At 42.1% G+C, this 16,907-nt stretch overlaps 2 protein-coding genes across 2 annotated transcripts in view; both read left to right on the forward strand.

Moving 5' to 3' along the window:
- Positions 1-1,255: 1,255 nt before the first annotated feature.
- On the forward strand, positions 1,256-8,744 carry aph1b (APH1B gamma secretase subunit). The gene is made up of 6 exons (XM_010744184.3): positions 1,256-1,571; positions 4,046-4,216; positions 5,924-5,997; positions 6,167-6,289; positions 7,397-7,524; positions 7,618-8,744. Exons 1-6 carry the CDS (start codon positions 1,459-1,461, stop codon positions 7,783-7,785), a joined length of 777 nt encoding a protein of 258 aa, XP_010742486.1. The 5' UTR covers positions 1,256-1,458; the 3' UTR covers positions 7,786-8,744.
- Positions 8,745-11,441: 2,697 nt separating this feature from the next.
- Positions 11,442-16,907, forward strand: part of otog (otogelin) — a 53,631-nt gene continuing 48,165 nt past the window's right edge. Inside the window, exons 1-4 of the mRNA XM_027281370.1 lie at positions 11,442-11,580; positions 11,821-11,878; positions 12,584-12,641; positions 14,336-15,305. Coding sequence (XP_027137171.1) covers positions 11,505-11,580; positions 11,821-11,878; positions 12,584-12,641; positions 14,336-15,305 — 1,162 coding nt within the window. The 5' untranslated portion in view covers positions 11,442-11,504. The remainder of the gene's footprint in view (positions 11,581-11,820; positions 11,879-12,583; positions 12,642-14,335; positions 15,306-16,907) is intronic.

Genomic DNA, 16,907 nt, shown 5'->3' on the forward strand with positions numbered 1-16,907 from the left:
GGTAGAGAAAACAAATTAATCACTCGTTATAATTCATTCATTATTTAATGGCACCATGTACCGTATTAAACATAAACGATTACATTTGATGTACTGCACCATCTGCAGTCCCTTCGCAGACACAATGAAAACACATTACAGCACAAACAACAGTACAAAGCCAAAATACACCCACAGTGTCAGTGGCTGCCAGGCGGAGGTGTCCTTTAGCAGACATGTTTCATTTGGTTTTAAATGTATGATGGAGCTGCAGCTCTTTATATCGTCAGGTAGGGCATTCACCTGAGTTGTGGCTTTCACAGAAAGGGCTGATCGCCCAATGCAGAGCGACGAAATGCTCATGGTCTGATCTGTAAAGGGATATTCTGAAAGATCTAGAAGCTTACTCAGGAGGAGGGGCCACCATTTCCATTTATAAACAAGGCACAAGTTTGAAAAAATCTGAAACTCAAAGCTCAGTGAATGTATTTTCACGTACAGTGATGGAAACGCTGGCTTTGTGTTTATGGACCAGTTATGGTTTGTTTCTCCAGCCCTGCCACCAACAGAATACAAAAGACATAGGGAAAGAATCATAGCGGCAAAAATCTGGCTGCACCAAGAGAGACAGTTCTAGGTGGCAAAATGCTTTATGGTTTTAACGTGTTTTTAAACAGTTTCTTAAAGTTCAAATTTGGATCCAGTGTTACACCAAGATATTAAAGTCAGTGACTCGTCAATCCTTTCAGGGTTAGGAGGGTGACCATGGTTACAGAAACCAGAGGAATGCTAAATGGATGATGAATGACGGTAGGGCTCGTACATTGTTGTGTATCATGATTATATTTTATTATTATTATTTATTATTTATATATTATTATTTTATTATTTTTATTGTTTGTTATTTTTTTTACATTATGTTGTTATTTATTTATTAATATTTTATTATTATTATGTATTATTATTATATAGTATTGTTGTTTGTTATTTTTATTAATATTTTATTATTATGATTTATCTTATTATTTTATTATGTATATTTATTATGATTACGATTTTTTTTATTAAATTATTATTATATTATATTATTATGTTTTATTATTATTGTGTGTTTTTATTAATATTTATATATTATATATTTTATATATTATTATTATTATTTTATTATTATGATTATATTATTAGTACTGTGTGTGTGTAATTATTTCTTTTTTCACGTGACCCCGTGCTGTGACGTCAGCAGCAGACCGTGTGATACGCATGTGTGTGTGTGTGTGTGTGTGTGTGTGTGTGTGTGTGTGTGTGTGTGTGTGTGTGTGTGTGTGTGTATACAGGGAAGTAGCTCGGCACGGTAAAGGCGGCGGCAGGCTGAACGTTTGTCCGGTTTACCGACAGAACCCCGGTAGATAAACAGACCCCGTGTGACGGAGACAGACAGGCCGCTGACTGCTCACCCTCTGCCCGGCACAAAGAGCCACCATGACGGCCGCGGTGTTCTTCGGCTGCACCTTCATCGCCTTCGGCCCGGCCATCGCTCTGTTCCTGTTCACCATCGCCCGGGAGCCGCTGCGGGTCATCTTCCTCATAGCAGGGTGAGAGTTAGTGTGTCTCCATCAGGGTGGACGTGACGGAGACGCTGCTGCCGCCTTTAAACTAATTTAATTAAATTTAATTCAACTTAATTAAAATAAAAACAGCTTTTAGCGGGGCTAGCTGCGGAGCTAACGGCTAACTAGCGAGCTACCGCTATCAGCTTCCATTATCGGACAGCCTTTCTTCGTTACCCGTCTCACGCGTCCTGGAAACCCTGGGAAGAACAGCTGACACATGGAAAATTAGATAAAGAGTCTAATCTTTTTTTATTATTATTTAGCTGAGAATGAACCATGAGACAGTGTTGTAGCAGGAGCTAACGCCTAAACCACAGCGGGCTGTAGCCTCGTTAATGTGACTCATACAGCGAGCTGCAGCTTGATGTGATGACCTGAGGACGGGCAGAGCTCTGCACAACATAACAAACACAACGACTAATAGTATTTAAATATGGCATTAAACAAAGCAGTAAGACACAGAATAGTGACTTTAAAACATGTAAACACTTGTCCTCCACTGAGAAGAAGAAGAATGTACACTATGGTGAATGAACTGTGTTTACATGCTGACTTTTAGTCTTCCAACATTCAAGGTGCTTTTACACGACATGTCTCATTCACACAGGTGAGCTGCCCGGCCCACAGAGACTTACAAGACACTACAAACGATACCGTACCAAACAAAGTATCACGATACCGTACCAGACAAATTATCACGATACCGTATCAGACAAATTATCACGATACCGTACCAGACAAAGTACCACGATACAATACCAGACAAAGTATCACGATACCGTACCAGACAAAGTATCACGATACCGTACCAGACAAAGTATCACGATACCGTACCAGACAAAGTATCACGATACGATACCGTACCAGACAAAGTATCACGATACCTTACTAGACAAAGTATCACGATACCGTACCAGACCAGACAAAGTATCACGATACCGTACCAGACCAGACAAAGTATCACGATACTGTACCAGACCAGACAAAGTATCATGATACAAGACACTACAAACCATGCCAAAATGAGTAACCACGATACCGTACTAGACAAAGTATCACGATACCGTACCGTACCAGACAAAGTATCACGATACCGTACCAGACAAAGTATCGCGATACCGTACCAGACAAAGTATCGCGATACCGTACCAGACAAAGTATCGCGATACCGTACCAGACCAAGTATCGCGATACCGTACCAGACAAAGTACCGCGATACCGTACCAGACAAAGTACCGCGATACCGTACCAGACCAAGTACCGCGATACCGTACCAGACCAAGTACCGCGATACCGTACCAGACAAAGTACCGCGATACCGTACCAGACAAAGTATCACGATACCAGACCAGACAAAGTATCACGTTTCCGGGTATTATCGTGATACTGCAGGCTTTTTAAAAAATTAAAACCCGTACCATACAGACAAAGTATCACGTATATACCGGTACCCGATACCAGACAAAGTATCCCGATACCGACCAACCAGACAAAGTATCACGGATACCGTACCAGACCCAAAAAGGAAGCCACGATACCGTACCAGACAAAGTATCACGATACCGTACCAGACAAAGTATCACGATACCGTACCAGACAAAGTATCACGATACCGTACCAGACAAAGTATCACGATACCATACCAGACAAAATATCACGATACAATACCAGACAAAATATCACAATACCAGACCAGACAAAGTATCACGATACAATACGACACGATACACCATGGATTCATTAACGCCAAGTTTACGTGCAGCAGCTCTGTTTCCTTCCTGGATAGCCAGATCGACGGCCTTCAGCTTAAAAGCTGCGTCATACGAACTTCTTTGTGTGCTGCAGTAACACACCGTGCATGTCAGACAGTGCAGAACAGAAATATAAACACAGCCCTGCTTTTTAGACGTTACAGCTAAAAGACACGGTGATGCACTGTTTGTCGTCCATCGTTTAAAACATGCGGCATAAACACGATTAAACTGGACCGCTGAAGGAGTTTCAGAGCTGCCAAAAACATTGTTGACCGGTGCTGATACCAAAACCAAGGACAAGAAAAGTCCAGTGTTGTCCAGCCTCAGGTTTTTTAATTCTTTACTCAGCTGCTGTACAGTTAGTTCATCTTATTTTGTAGGTGTCCTGCCTCATGATGTCAGTGGTAATAATACATTCATGTCCTGCCGTCTCCTGCTCAGTGAGCCTTAAACCTGGTTTTTGGAGCCAAAAATGGACAGCCTGTCCAAAAATGGACAGCCCTGAGGGAATCACCTACTTCTGAGTGTTTATTTAGAGTCTAAGGCAGCAAGTCACAGACATTTATGAAGGCTTTGTAAGCCGTAAACAGGTCAGTGTACATCTGGAAATAAACCTGGAGCTGACAGTTATCAGACATGATAATCCTCTTGAGTTTCTTCATGTCATGAACTAACCGTGCCTCTCTTGTTTTTCCCTCTCAGAGCGTTTTTCTGGCTCGTGTCTCTGCTGCTGTCCTCTCTGGTTTGGTTCATCTCGGTTCAGATCAGTAATAAAGACAGCGCGGCGCAGCAGAAAGGTCTCCTCATCTTCGGCGTGGTGCTGTCCGTCCTGCTGCAGGAAACCTTCCGCTTCGCCTACTACAAACTGCTCAAGTGAGTCGCTGGTTATTAATCATATTTCCATCATACCCGTCACTGGAGTTAGTCATGTTCATGTTGCTATGTCCACACAAACTCATAGTCTAAAGATTTATTTGGTCCGTTTCCTTTGTGCCCTTGAACGTCCTGCTTAGATTTTAGGTTGTAGTCTGGAAATAGGACACAGGGTTGATGTTGTTGAGCGTCAGCAGCCACTAGAGGCCACCAAAGTTTTATAATCCAGTTATCTGAGGTCAAACGCCTGTGCTGATTCTTACTGCACTAAACTAACGCTAAGGCCTGAAGTGTGCAGGATTTATTGCACTGCATGCACCAACATGATCATGTTGAAGGTTAGATGTCGAGACAAGCACAAGAATATCGGTATCTGTGCTGTGAAAGACGAAGGTATGAGGCTGATATGAAATGGAGGCAGTTTAACAATAAACCTGATTGTGCAGAAATAACGTGAGTGCACTGTAACAGTAAACCTCACCAGGAATTTAATAATTGGAAATAACTTTATGCGAACAGCTGATATATTTAATTAATGGTCCATTAAATGATCATGATAACATCAGTTTCAATCCTCAGAACAAACGCTCAAAGATATTTAATTCATTATCAACAAAGAAAACCAGCAAGCGTTCATATTCGAGATGCTGGAACCAGAGGTTTAAAATAATAAATAGCAGATTAATTTTCAACTATCGATTTAAAAAATAATGAAATCAGGACCTGGAAGGTTGCTAGAAGAAAAATGTGATTTTTAAATTTAAATAAAAGATGAAAACTGAAGGTGAAGCAGCTGATCTTCAGTGATGACGTGATGATCGTCTGAAAAAGTCACATTTACGTGAAAATAACACAAAATAGAAAAGACAAAGTCCCTTTTTCTTTTTGATTTAACAGATAAGTTTGATGTAAATAACTTTTTATAATAACAGACACAACTGAGGAAAAAATGCTAAATGATTGACAAAGAATCAAAAACAAACAATAAACAGACTTTACAGGACAAACTGCTGAATACACTGGGGAGTTTTTATCAGCTTCTTAAAGGTACCGACAATGCAACAATCGCTCGGTCGCCTCAAAAAAAAAAGTCAGACAACTTTTTTTTCTTTGACATTAATCAAACAACTTCCATATTTCTACTCACAAACCGACCTGACGCCGCAGATCGAAACAGAAACACAAGCGCACACCATCCTTGAAATGTTTTGAACATGAAGTTTCAGTCGGCTTCCTGTCCTGAACAGCTGATCTGCAGTGTAAGTGGTGTGTGAACATAACCGCTACAAAACAACCAGAAAATAACTTTATTTCTCTGAGTTACTGGCTGTCCTTTTACCAACGCTCTCTCACTCTCATTCACTGTCTATGTCACTCAACCACTGCTCCCTTTAAACTACACTTAAAAATAGTTGAACTGTCTCTTTAAATCATCTCGGCACAAAGATCTGAATCCTGACCTCTCCCATCATCGTCATGACACCCTGACAAATAGTTTCCCACCAGTTTGTCCACTCCAGTGCCAATCTGTGCCGGTGTGTTCCAGTTTCGGTCTTTTTCTGTTTGAGGTTCATTGTTGACGCTCGTATCGTCTTCCACTCGCTGACATACATATTTCCTATTGATGTTTTTGTTTACAGCTCACAGTGACGTTCACTCGGGACTCAAACTGATGTTATTGTGTGTGTTTTTGTTTTTTCCCTGCAGGAAAGCCAATGAAGGCCTCCTCACTCTCAGTCAGGAGGAAACCATGCCGATCTCCATACGGCAGCTCGCCTACGGTAACGTTAATCTGCACGTCACATCACGATCTGTAACTTTAGGCCTGGAGTTTGAAAGAGCAGCTTCATTTTTAATTACCTGAATCTCCACAAAGACGTACTTATGGTTTCTGCACTGTCCTGATGCATCAGTGGAATAAAACACTCCTCTGCCGTTGTTTTGTCTCAGTGTCCGGCCTCGGCTTCGGCTTCATGAGCGGAGCGTTCTCGGTGGTGAACATCCTGGCGGACTCCGTCGGCCCAGGAACTGTGGGGATCCACGGAGACTCGCAGCACTACTTCCTGTCATCAGGTAACCACAGAGATGTGTTTGGACAGCTACAGCCTGCACTGTTTTTGTCGTCGTCCTACACAAACTATCAAAAGTGTCAAAAGTTTGGACACAACTTCTCCTTCAATGGTTTTTCTACAGCGTAGATTAACACATACAACATCTAAACTACGAAATCGGCTTCATGAGATTGTCACCTGGCAGGCGTTCCCATGTATGATGAGCTCTTGTTGGCTGCTTTTCCTTCAATCTGTGGTCTGACTCATCTCAGAACGTCTTGGTTGGGTTTAGTTCAGGTGATTGTGGAGGTCAGGTCATGTGATGCAGCACTCCATCACCCTCCTCCTTGGTCAAACAGCCCTCACAGAGCCTGGTGGTGATCGGAAATTAATTAATTAAGTGTAAATTTAAACAAACTATCATATCCAAACAATTAATTTGTAAGTAGAAATTGTCGAGTTTTAATTATTTTATTGAACAATATCATGTAGTCCACGAGCTCACATGTGTGTCTTCAACAGTCTCTGTGAGCTCTGGGCTCTAAAGTGTGGTCCAGGTACAGAAATCACCTGTGCAGGTAGAGGGGGCGTGGCCTCAACAGCCCTGCAGTAAGCAGTGTGCTATGTGCATGTGATAGCAGATATTCAAGTGGACCTGCATGAAATCTGGAAGATTATGCTAAAATATATTTCCCTATATTATTATATTTAAGTTACCTGTTAAAGGAATTTAGTAAATTCCCTGTTTATTCCCATAAATTCCTGTTAATTCCCATGGAAAGTTTCCAACTTTGAAAATTCCCAGAATTTTGCAACCCTAGTTTGGCAAAATCACTCCCACCTTATCACACCTCCTCCTCTATCCTTTAGGGTGGGAACCACACATGTAGATGACGTCCACCTTCTCTGCGTATCCGAATCTGAATAAACTCACATATCAACACTATTCATAGACGTTGTGTCATGACATAATGAGTCTGCTTGGCTCTCAATACTCATAGAAAACTTAATTTGAAATGTTCCCACGCTTCCCTGTGGGGCCAAAGGCATCCTGGGAAATGTAGGACATGACGTTCTCTTGATGTAGAAGCAGAAATGTGACTTCACAGACTCCCTCTCTGTCTTTCAGCCTTCATGACGATGGCCATCATCCTGCTTCACATGTTCTGGGGCGTCGTCTTCTTCGACGCCTGCGAGAAGCAGCGCTGGTGGGCGGTGGCTGCCGTCGTCATCAGCCACCTCATCGTTTCCTGTCTGGTGAGTGTCGCTGGCGGTGAAGGGACGAGGGCTCGATCGGGTGTTTTTCTTCGTGTGTTGTGTTGATTTCCGCTTCTCGTCCTCCTCCTGCAGACCTTCCAGAACCCCGAATACGTCGCCAGCCTGGTCCCCACCTACGTCATCTTGTTCCTGATGGGCGTCTGGGCGTTCTACTCCGCCGGCGGCTCGCTCAGGAACCTCAAACTCTGCCTCACCTGCAAAGACAAGGACTTCCTGCTCGCCAACCACCGGCCCAGATAACGGCAGCACGCCCAAAAACCAGTGTGCCGGACTCTCAATCCAAAGATCACCGAGTTCACACACACACATGAACGCACACACACTGAATACAGGGGCGTTCAGTCCTCTGTTGATCTGCTGTTTCACTTAAGATCATCGTCTTAAGTCTAAAAAAAATTAAAGCAGTGAAAGTTCCTCAAAGGAACAAAGACGGGCGATCCTTTTGATTCATGTCAGTTTGTGTGGATTTAATTTCCATCCAGTGACGAGGTTCTCCTCACAAACACACATCTTCCCCTCCTCCTCCTCTTCCTCCTCCTCCTCTTCCTCCTCCTCCGTTTGTCGCCTGATGCACTAAAAGAAACAGCAGATAACTTTACATTCTGTACATACTCTGTTTTCGACTTTTTCTGACAGCTATCTTCTTTCAAACGTGTCTTTCAAAGGGTGGATTTATCATTCATGAACAGAACAAACTCTCTGTGTATATATTTATGCATTTTTAATTCCCCGATGTGTAGATAGAAGTTTTAGCTTTTTTTTTTTTTTCAAGATGTGATTCTCTGTCAGTCTTTTAGCCTGTGGACGAACCTGCCTTTGATTTGAACACAGAAGCTGAGAGGACGGACGGATGTTTGTTTTTGTCTCGTTATCTTGAGCTCACGACTTTATGGGATTTATGACTTCAATAAATTTAATTTGCACATCTCTGTCCTGCTGCTGTTTCCATCCCGAGAGGCGAGCAGCTCCGACTGAGAAGATTCAAACGATCTGATTCAGCTGTGATCTTTTGAAAAGCGTTTAATCTAAATGCGTAACAAGATACAGAAGTCGTTATCTGAAGGTAACGAGTCAAATTAAACTCTCAGCTTCCACGTGAATCAGCATTGTATGGATTAGGAACAGTCATGTACTTTGTTTCTCACTCCTCTGTGTACACACACACGGTTATGAATTCATAAATAAGACCATGAACAGGTTGACGTGTCGACTCTCTTTATGCTCAGCATGTTTCCTGCCACTCTACTGCAGACAGACTTTGGTTTGTTCACGCGAGAAGAGAAGAGCTGTGAATTCAGTTCATTAGATATGCCTTATAAATTCACACACAGTAAACACAAGAACCTTTGAGACAAATCTGGATTTAAATTGAACGTGCAAAGATTTTTACAAATAAAGAAAAAATAGAAATAGAGTCAGAATCTATAAAGTTAAATTAGGCTGTAGAAAGTGAATCAAAGTCCCGGCCTTGAGCAGACGTAGTGCAAACTGAGTCGTGACTTACGATGTAAAACATCCAGAAATCAGTGCAACCGAGTGTGAAGTCGTTGGTTTGTCCTTCATGTCCTCCCTGCAGTCACTGTCTGTCTGTGGAGCAGGATATTAGCTGTACTTCACTAAAACAAATGCACACATTAGTCCTCCCTTCATGAAGGACATAACTGGACCTTCTCGGCGGGGGACGGAGCCAGTGTCGTGCCAGAACTGGAGCTTAGCAGCCTCTGTGGACATAATGGCAGAGGAGAAGAGAGTAAATCTGGGCTGACTTTTAGTCGTACACTCTCAAACTGTGGGTGCTAAATCACAAAAACACAAATTTCTACGTAGTGTTGCTTTAAATTTTTTCAGCATTGAGGTGGAGTAACAGCAGATCTGCTCTTCAAGTCGTGCAACAACATCTAATATCATGCAGAAACACAAAAATCGACAGGAAACAATCAGTCATTTCATGGGAGCTTTAATGAGCAGTCTGCAGGGGACAAAGCAGGCGCCAGGTTTCCAGTACTGTGTGTGTGTGTGTGTGTGTGTGTGTGTGTGTGTGTGTGTGTGAAGCCTTGTAAACCTCAGAGGGATGCTTCAGTTTCCACGCCCGTGAAGAGAAGGAGCTGCAGCAGTGTGTGTGTCAGATTCAGACTTATCGCTCAAACAAATCAGAAATCACGTCCACGTTTTTTAAACGTTGCCTCTCAAACCCTCGCTCCATCCTGTCCACCTCCACCTCCTCCACCTCCTCCTCCTCCTCCTCCTCTCTGCTGGTCCTGTTTCCATTTATGAAAGCAGACACCTCCTGGCTGGCCGACACAAAGCCCGTCCGGGTCTCTGAGGGCTTCAGTCAGTCAAAGGCCTTTTTACCCGGACAGCAGACAGACAGACAGACGCAGGAAGCGTTTCCTCTGACTTTCACATGCTAATACGAGTCTGGGTGCAGCTGGTCAGGCCGGGGTCACCTCGCTGATGGTAAGGGGAGGTTCAGGTCCAGATCAGGTCGTCAGGGTCTGCACAACAACAACCAGGAGGAGGAGGACACCTGACAGATGAAGGGTTCCTCTGTTTGCACCTTAAATATCTGAGACAATAAAAACAGATAAAACTCATTAAACAGCCTTAAAATGAATTAAAAAGATTAAAATAAAAGAGATTTATTTATTTTCTTTCCCTGCATTTCATGTTAACATATTTAATATATTATTATTATTTAATATATTAGTTTCAGTTGTAGTTTAATGAAAATTACAGTAAACTCTCATTTTTAAATCAGTAAACAAACTAATTTAAAGAGCTCTCATGCGGTGAACACATCTGAGGATGAAGAGAGGATTCATCCTGTGAAAAGTTGTTATGATGTTTGAATCACATCCCTGATCACGTCCCTGCAAGCTCACGTACAAACATGATGAGTGGTTTTCATCAGACGGTGATTAATGAACTTTTACAGCATATACAGAGCAGCAGTCCATGAGTTATTTCATGTGGTCATTTAAAATTGCACCAAACTTCATTGTACAAATCTAATTTTTAAAAGTATTAAACACTGAGCCTGATGTGTCAATCATGATTCAGAAGAGAGGATGCAGAAATGTTTTCATTTTGACTTTTGATAAATACATCAACCTCAAACTGTAACAGACTTTATTGTGTAAACTCTCATTTTTAAATATTAAACAGGACTGCTGTTGATGTGAGGCACATCTGGATTTATCTTGAGAAAAATGTGGAAATAATCTTTTGTAGTTTGATGAAAACTGCAACGTCATTTTCAAAGCACTCCTTTAAAAACACACCTGGACGTGATTTCCTGCTGAAGAAGAAGAAGAAGAAGAAGAAGAAGAAGAAGAAGAAGAAGAAGAAGAAGAAGAGAGGACGTTACTTCTGTTATTATTCTTTTATTCCATCAGTGTCTCTCTCTCTCCAACCCGACCCGCCTCAGCTGACGTCTGACCACCATGATCTGGGTTCTGCTCAGGTGTGCACCTGCTCTGTGTTGTGTTCATGTCTCATGGTGTGTTTTTGTCCTCACACTGCTGTGATGCTCTGCCTGTGGACCACAGAGGGGCACTGTCCTCATGTCCTCATGTCCTCGTGGTTCTCAGTGTTTATACTTGATCTTTAATAAAAGTCTGGACTCAGATCACCTCACAGCTGCATTAATGAATGTAATCATCATTAAAGTGTCTCTGTTGTCTGATGATCACTGCAGGTCAGATCTTCAGCAGGTCACCTGTGTGTGTGTGTGTGTGTGTGTGTGTGTGTTTGCCTCTTCGTCTCGAGCCCCGCCCACTCGCGCGCACCTGTGCATATTTTATGTTAATGAGCAGGTGCATCGGTTCTTGAGGCGCGCGGCGGGCCGCTCGGGGGATGAGCCGGATGGAGCAGCGCAGGGAGCAGCGGGAGTCCAGCCGGAGGCTTTTCACCAGGTGATGCTGTCCAAACCCGACTGACTGCGGATCCGCGAACCACGAATGGATCCCTATTTAAGACGAGGCCGGAGAAGGCTGCTTCACTTATTATCTGTGTATTTTATCCTAATTTATCAAGGTGAGTCTGCGCGAGGGGGAGGCGGGCATGCACGAGACCGTGGTGTGCAGGTGGATGACAGAAAAACAGTTTGTTTAATGTTTGTGAAACGTTTGTTAAACGTTCTAGTTTTAACTTGATTTAAAAATCTCAGAGAGTTTCAGTTCAAACCTTTTGATTAAACTTTATCTTTATTGTTATTTGAGCCACATTAACTTTATCTATTATTGTTAATTAATTAATTTATTCACTTGGTTTCAGCGCATCTGTCCTGGGGTGTTGACAGAGTGAACATTTCTAACTGGGGTGAATTTAATAAGTGAGTTCATTTTTTATATTTATATAATATTATTATGATTATATTTTGTTCTTATTATTCATTTGAGATGTTTTTACTTGTTTTTTTGTTTTTTATTTCTATAATTTCTCATGTGTTGTATTTTTATATTTATTATTTTATGTCTATCTATTTATGTGTTTTTTAGTATCATTTGTAATTATTTAAAATTACAGTTGTAATATCCAAAGCATGCTATTTTTGGAACAAAGTCTGAAATAATTGGCAGATTAATCAATTAGTCCATAAACATTAATACTATTTTAATAATCAACTCATATTCTAGGTCATTTTTAAGCAAAATTGGCAAATTGGCTTTTTTAAATGGGAATATTTTTTAAAAGTACATTCAAAGTAAATTTAGTTTTTTTGACTGTTGGTTGTACAAAATATCAAATTTTAGTTTTTTTTATGAGCCACATTTTTCTGACGTTTTATTGATTTGACATCTGACTGAGAAAATATTGCATGAACGTTAGTTGCATGATTTAGATGAACTTGCCAGCCTCAGACAGTGATGGTTTGGATGATGATGATTTTCTTTGGGTGGGAGTGGGTTGTTGTTTGGTTTTTTGGTGGTTTGCGTTGGTTCTCGGTTGGTGGTGGTGGGTTTTTTTTGCGGTGTCGGTCGGGGTGGGGGTAAACGCTGCAGCGTGAACAAACCTCTCCTTGTTCTCTCTGTCCCAGCAGCGGGAGCAGCAGGATAAAGCAGCAGAAATGGGACACCGCTTCCCAGGGAGGGCAGGTAGGCAGCCGCATTGATCATTGATGCTGATGGAGCTGCTTCAGGCGGCGAACATGCAGCCGGAGATCACCCCCAAAAAACTATCTGCAACGCTCACACCAAAACACAGACAAGAAAAGACAAGAACGACGTCATGAGAAGGCTTTCATACTTTTATACTAATAATCTATCCCAAGTTTTACAGTATAAACTTCAAAGTTTGCTTTAGATGATGTATGCATAAATAAACATGAGGATTATATAGGTGCACATAGTTTAAAAAATGCCTTTAATTTGAACGTTTTTATTGCATAAACCAAACAAACAAAATCACCTGTTGCATGTCCTTTTAAATACATGAATTCCCAGACTGAAACAACACCTCAATAACACATAAAGATATGAACTGCCCTTCTACATGTCCCGGCACGTCATCATATATAAAAGTTACGATTCCTCCACAGTGACGTTTGTTCCTGGACATGTGAGTCAGTCCCAGCAGGAATATACAGTAGCCGGTCTGTTGTCCCACTCTTCGTCTATCAGAGCCTCCATCAGCCCTGAATGTGGTCGCTCCCCTTCTTTTTTTTGTCCCAGCTCCACAGAGGCGTGAGAATCCGGTCCAAACTATAGGAGGATGTAAACGAACAAAGCAATTAGCAGCTCAGGTCGCAGGTCGCAGGTATAAAGAGCGGATCTAATCTCACGTCACATCTCTGAACATCTGGGTCAACGTTTTGTGTTTGACCCGCTTGGTCTCGATATCTCCTGATACTCATCAGTGATTAATAATTCATAGTCACGCACCACCTCATACCCACCCACTCTAACCTTCACCCTTGCCATCTGCTTTGTTCCTGCTCTTTGAGATGAAAGCCTTGGGTTGAGAGCTCGGGTATCCAGAGAGAAACAACGCCCGACTGACGGCCAATATTTAGAAATCAAAGCTGCGGTTATTTTATATTTTCTGCTCAATATCTGACAGTTTTCATGCAAAGATATTCCACATGTTCAGAGATTTATTCCTCTGGAACAGCCTCCAAAACCTGGTGTTTTTAATGCACGATAAACTCATTTTAGTTCAGAAATCGCCTCCATAAACATCCCCTCACTGCGCAAGAAAGATCACACAAAATGGGAAAACACACTGGGGGCTGACGGTGGAAGTGGAGGAGGGGGTGGAGTTTATCAACCTGGATGGGAAAGCTGAGTTGGAAGTCACAGAGTTGTTAATGAAGGCCGGATGACAGCTCTTTTCTCTCGAGCCGCTTCTTTTCCCAGCGCTGCCTCGGTTACATCCTCAACTTGGGGACTCTTTTTTGGGGGCTTTTTGGCAACAACTGGCGTAATTCTGGAAGGAATTTTTTTTTGCCTCAAACAAAACACAGAATTGTGAAAAGCTTTGAGTGTCTTAGGTTTTAATCAAATCTTTATTAATCTGTTACCTGAGAGCTGAGCTTGTTTTTCCAGATTTACTCTATTTTATATGAAACTCATGGGATTAATTAAAGGAATCAGAGTGCTTTACAAGGACTTTAGTTTGCTGGAATCGGCTCCTTCCTCTCTTTGCCAAACAGTGCCAAGACTCAGATTTAATATATTTGGTTGGAAGAGACTCTAAAACGTTTCTAGGCAGATCAAATTATGACGTTGTGACTTAATAGTTGTAAATGTTGCATGAAATACCTGATATGATTCAGTTTCTCTCCTTGAAGGACCTCCAGGCGACAGCTGCTGTACAAACCAACACATCATTGGTCAGCCAGACCGCCACGTCCAACCGGACGTCCTCCAGTACTCCAGAGAGGACGCCGACGTCCTTGTGGACCCTCAACTCTGACCAATCATCTGCACCATCTGGTCAAACACCATCAAGAACAGTATCATCCAGCCAATCAGCAAACAGCACAACACCAGCCAATCAAACAGCAACCAAGACTGCAAAAGTCAACCAATCACAAACCAGCCCTGAACCATCCAGGGAATCAACAACCAACACGGCGTCAGCCAGCCAATCACCAGGAGGCACAACACAAATCAGCCAATCACCAGCAAACATAGCATCAGCCAGCCAATCACTAGGTAACACAACACCATCCAACCAATCACCAAACACCACAATGTCAACATCAACCAGCCAATCACCAGATATTACAGCAGCGTCCATTCACTCACTAAAACAATCATTAGGCAGCTCAACAACAGCCAGCCAATCACCAACACCGAAGGCACTGCCAAGCCAATCACCAACCAGCCAATCGCCAACTAACACAGTGCCAGTCAGCAGTGCGCCAGCCAAGACCACATCTGATCATCCACTGGGCAGCACTACAAAATCTAACCAATCAGCATCCAGCCGAACACAGCTGAGCCAATCAGAAGCCAGCGTGAAAACATCAAACCAATCATCACTCACGTCAGGATCTTCTGATCATCCAGCTACTTTAATAACAGCTAACACATCAGTCCACATATCATCCAACAAAACATCACATGACCATTCAAACAAAACACCATCTGACCAATCCCTGACCAGCTCACTGCGATCAAACCAATCATCACCTGGTTGGGCATTCCAAGGAAACGCAGCCAACAGAGCTTTTTCAGATGAGCGTCCAGTCAATGTTTCACTGCAAACCAGGCAGGCGAAGGAAGCCCTGAGGTCAAAGCTCCGCAGGACTCCAGGTATGTTTAGAAAAGACAACATGGATGTTGAATCATCAGAAATCAAACCAGGTTGATGAAACCAGAGAAGAAAGTTTAGACTGAATTTCATTTTCCTGTCTTTATCCCTCACACTTCAAAGCCACTGTGTCAAATTATTCCCATGATGTGTTAGAAAATTTGAGAATTCAGGTCAAAGTTGGTGCATGCTGTATCGCTTTGAGCACTACCATTCTCAGTATCCCCGGTTCAGATCTGTGGGGAGGATCTGGTGTTGGTGTTTGCTTTGACCCTTTTCAGACTACCGTTGGGGGATGCCAAAGACTGGAACCAGGGGAAACAGTGAGCCTGGCTCTGTCCAAAAGTAAAAGAATGTGCCTCCTTCCAACACATCTAAAGACTTTGTATATTATTGGTTTAGTCTGTACAACAACTGAAATGTAAAAACAACAATTTGTGGTTTTATTGTCTCTTAACCCAATCGTGTTGGTCGCCAAGAAATAGTTAGAGCACACAACTCTGGCTAGTCGTAAAACCATAATGTATTGTTCTTATTTCAGTTTTGAAAGACACAAAATGTGATTCAGAGCCACTCCAACATTTACTGGATTCTTTCTTGGTCCATGCTACAACCTTCCAGCAAGTTTCATGAAAATCCAGGCAGTAGTTTTCACGTAATTCTGCTGAAAGACAAAATAAAAAAACAAATGGCACTAAAAACATCCTTGATTGAGGTCATTGGAAACAGCCAGGCCAGCTGTTTACCACTGCTTCCAGTCTCTATGCTAAGCTAAGCTAATAGCATCATGACTCTGGCATTGATTAAGATGCCTGATTGGCCGCCGCTGTGTGTCACCACAAGGTGTAGCCATACTGGAGAGGTCACGATCTGTCAGTATGAAATATGAAAGATCCAGATGTCACTACAAAAATCAACTGTAACTTGCTTAATTCATTCAATTTGTTTTGGTTTAAACATGAGAAATTGAACATGATACTTGTTGGTAACAAAGTATTTATTTTGCGTTTACTTTGAATGATATATCACTTAAATGTGGAGTTAGAGGTCCAAACAGTTTTTCACCAGTTTTCAGTCTCAGAATTTTGTGGACGTAATTTTTACCTGATTTTGACACCTCATTTCATAAACTTGTCGATATTTTTAATCATTCAAATTTGGCTGGATGGTTAAAAACCCTTTCTTCTTTGGTCTGACAAAGTCAGAAAACTAATTTATTCTTACTTTACACAGACTTTAAGGATAAGGTAAAGAATTGTGCTTCAGACGTTCACTTTGCATCCAAAGTTCAACACGGTTAAACCTTGGTCAGATAGCGCGCTAATTTAAGCCACTGAAAGTAATGAGTTTCAGAGCGTGGTGCTGCCATTGCCACTTTGTATCTGAAAGGGATCTGTGATGGGAATGCCTCAGGGGCCAACGCTGAATGTTTGTCCGAAACTATGTGTTGATGTGAATGAACGCTCTGTCCTGAAAACACTCCGATCGTTGTCAGTTTTGTCTCTGTGGAGTAAAGCGTTGAAGACCTGACAGCTGTTCTGTCTAAAGAGGTGCAGAGTCTTCAGATAGTCCTGATGCCATTTCCGAAGTGCCAGAGAGTTGAA

The sequence above is a fragment of the Larimichthys crocea genome, chromosome VIII (assembly GCF_000972845.2).
Source record: "Larimichthys crocea isolate SSNF chromosome VIII, L_crocea_2.0, whole genome shotgun sequence".
Lineage (NCBI taxonomy): Eukaryota > Metazoa > Chordata > Actinopteri > Sciaenidae > Larimichthys > Larimichthys crocea.